The 3,343-nt window shown below is 47.5% G+C and overlaps 1 protein-coding gene across 1 annotated transcript; it reads right to left on the reverse strand.

The window, feature by feature from the left end:
* Window positions 1–1,173: 1,173 nt before the first annotated feature.
* LOC137625443 (uncharacterized) lies at window positions 1,174–2,307 on the reverse strand. Its single transcript, XM_068356352.1, has one exon. The coding sequence runs from the start codon at window positions 2,305–2,307 to the stop codon at window positions 1,174–1,176; it is 1,134 nt and encodes a 377-aa protein (XP_068212453.1).
* Window positions 2,308–3,343: the final 1,036 nt, after the last annotated feature.

The raw sequence follows: 3,343 nt of genomic DNA on the forward strand, positions 1-3,343 counted from the left end.
ATATAGTTTAACTTACTGGGTTGGATGTTTAGGCAGGAATGAACGAGCGTCGTGCTGGATAGCTCAGAGGAAAACTACGGTCTCCCGCGCTAGCTAAAGTGTCCTTGCGAGATGCGCGGGAACTCTTACATTATTTATTCAATAAGGGGTTTGATAAAGCTTCTTTATCGACCACAAGACAGAGAAACAATCAAAGTCTTACTTCAGATCAAAGGGTAAACTTAATACTTTGGCTGAAGGCCATAATTTGCCGTAATCCAACAAACTAGAGAGTCCTTGTCTCTAAGCATATACATCGATATTTTTGTCGTGGTAAAACAATACAATATAATTTTCCTAATTCGTAAATAATGAATACTTTGTCTCTCCGACACCCGCTCCTTCCCCACCAGGTGGTTGAAATTTATGCCACAATACCGTCACGTATTGGACAACACTCATTCGCAGAAACGCCCGTGAGATCTTCCAATCTTACTCCAATTTGACACAACGTTCGTGGAGTTAAATGGCGGGGATTTCTTAAGATCAGTTCGAAACTCCCGACATCCTCCACACCCGAAATGAAGGGTCGGTGAAACGTCGGTCAATTAGGCAAGACTGGACTCGGAGGAGGAGTAACCACTCCAAGACTCTGTTAGGCTCGTTGCGTAGCACTCCACAACGACTCTAACGGAGTACACACAATATACATCAACAGAAATATTACACCGGGGCAATCAACTCTTAAAAGTGTACACACAGAATGGCAATGCAGAAAAAAAATGTACCCAGACATATAATACATACATGAATCAATCAATAGAAAGGCAAGTAGGCAATGGGCCTGCAATAATATCTCAAATAAGCAATGTATACATGTACAATCATAGATTGAATAAACTTATATATACATATTAAATCATAAGGCAATCTGCCCTTAATCAATCAATGGAATTACCCTTCCCTCACTGCCACACCTAGGCAATTACTCTAGGGGAAACAAGGGGGGTGGGGGGTCTGGTTCTGTACAACGCTCGACTTGTATGTACGAGAGAGGCCCTCCCATCCCCGTACTCTATACCCAACGCACTTCCAACCTCTGTGGATTTGACCTCACCTACACTTACTTCTTTCCACCCTCCCTACCTACCAGAAGGGACTCTCCCATTTTCATTTACTGTTTGCAGCTATGAGTTATATGTCCTCATTCTGAAGTAATCGTTCCATCAAGTCTCGCTGCTTTGCAGCAGCCTTTCGCAATGGGCGTGCGGAACGTTCTTGTGCGCCCGTTGTCTCTGTTTCTACGTCACTTTCACTCATCTCACTTACCGTATTGTTATCACTATTTGCGTCACTACCTAAGACCTCTGTGGCTGGTTGTCGAGATGTCGTAGCCTGAACCATCTCCTGGTTGTCCCCAGACGTCTCAACGGTCCCTGGCAGTCCTGCTGGTAAACTGTACGCACCCTCGTCTTCGATGTCGCCATCGTCTTCTCCAACACCATCATCGTCATCAGAGGGGGCAATTTCCAGGGGAACCAGGTGGCTAACAGCTCGCAGGGACTCGACATCCTCGAATAACTCCTTGGCTGAACGCACGACTCCGTCGTCGTCAGGATATATCTCCACGACACGTCCAAGGGGCCACGTAGCCCATTTTTTATTGTCTTGCTTGACCAGCACGACGTCTCCGGGGTGCAGCTTGGAAGGTTCCCCAGATCGACAGTCGTGTCGGGCTCTCAGGGCACTCAAATACTCTTTTCTCCACCTCTCTCGGAAGGCTTTCAAAGAGTCTGTCAGCTTCAAATAATGATCACAGAGCCTCCGGAAGTTGAAGGTCGCATTGGGCTGGCCGTCTGGCAAGATCGGCGCCATGAGGTTGATCATTCTTCCTCTCACCAAATGGGAGGGGGTGAGGACCTCATCCTCGCACTTGTCGCTGCTGTACATAAGAGGCCAGTTATTAACCACCGCCACGGCCTCCTTCACTAATGTTAGTATGTGGGCGTCCGGCAGGTACTTCTTCCCGAGGGCTATCTGGAAGGCACGTTTTGTCACTCCGATTAGGCGCTCGAAGTACCCACCTTTCCAAGGTGCACGGGGCGTCTGAAAACGCCATTCAATTCCAGTTTTCCTCAGGAACTGCTGGACTTCATCCTCTTCATAAAGTTCATGAAGGAGGTTGCTGGCAGTCTTAAACGTTTGATGATTATCGGATGTGATGAAGGACGGAGCACCGTGGCTAGCACAAAAGCGTCTTAAGGCTAAGACGAATTCTTCTGCTTCCAGGGAGGGGCAGAATTCGAGGTACACGGCCCTGCTGGCCATGCAAGTCACGATCAGTATATAGCCTGGCCGCGTTTCAGTCTGTATGGCCGCTGTGTGGTCCACTCCGACTGCTGTAAAGGGCTTTGTTAGGTTGATCCTTTCCTTCGGTAGGGGGGGTGGTGGTGGCTGTCTCAACAGGGGCTTGAAGGCTAGCACGCATTCTGGACACTGCCGCATAATCTGCCTCGCAATGGAACGTAGGCCCGGTGCCCAGCATTTCTCTATAGAATTTCCCATATCTCTCCTGGTGGAACAGGTCTTATTTCCTCCCTCATTTCTTGTACCGCCGCCACTACGGTTCTTTCATTGGTTGGATCGTCCTCTTTGTAAGGAACAGGCACTCCCATGGTCCTTAGGAACTCTGGACCATTCCGCCAAAGAGTGTTTTGTAGCAATTGTTGCGTTGTTGCTCCTCTGGACAGGACATCAGCAGGATTCTGTTTGCTTGAGACATGGCTTAGACTGAAACCGCAAACCTGATGAAGAAAAATAACTTCAGCCACTATGTTAGATATGAACACATTTTTGTTGTCCTTGGCATCGGAAGATGCTACCCATGCCAACGTGACCTTACTGTCGGTCCACATGACTATCTCTCGTGGCTCTATCAGCCCTTTGAGTGTCCTGGCTAATCTGCAGCCTAACAACAATGCTAATAGTTCTAGCTTGGGAATTGTCAACTTGTTCATCCCCTTTGGAGTGATCCTCATTTTACTAGTGAGTAGGCTTACTTGATTGCAATTGTCCCTAGTATATGCTACTGCACCGTATGCCTTACTGCTGGCATCGGTGAATACATGGAGCTCTAGATTTTTTTTGCCTACCGCTCTTGGAAATGTGATGTTGCTTACCGCTTTCAATTCACACAACAACTCACTCGCTTCTCTAGCTTTCTCTCTTCTTAACACGTCATCCCAACCTACGTTATCCTCCCATAGTTGTTGGAGGAAAAGCTTTCCCCGAAAAAATAATGGGCTTATCAAGCCGAGAGGATCATAAATGGAGACCAACATGAAAGTAACCTACGCTTCGTAGG

The sequence above is a fragment of the Palaemon carinicauda genome, chromosome 32, assembly GCF_036898095.1.
Source record: "Palaemon carinicauda isolate YSFRI2023 chromosome 32, ASM3689809v2, whole genome shotgun sequence".
In the NCBI taxonomy this organism is placed as follows: domain Eukaryota; kingdom Metazoa; phylum Arthropoda; class Malacostraca; order Decapoda; family Palaemonidae; genus Palaemon; species Palaemon carinicauda.

What these genes read in the sequence shown, in the direction of transcription:
- LOC137625443 (XM_068356352.1), bottom strand. Translation starts at nt 2,307, where the DNA reads ATGGCCAGCAGGGCCGTGTACCTCGAATTCTGCCCCTCCCTGGAAGCA.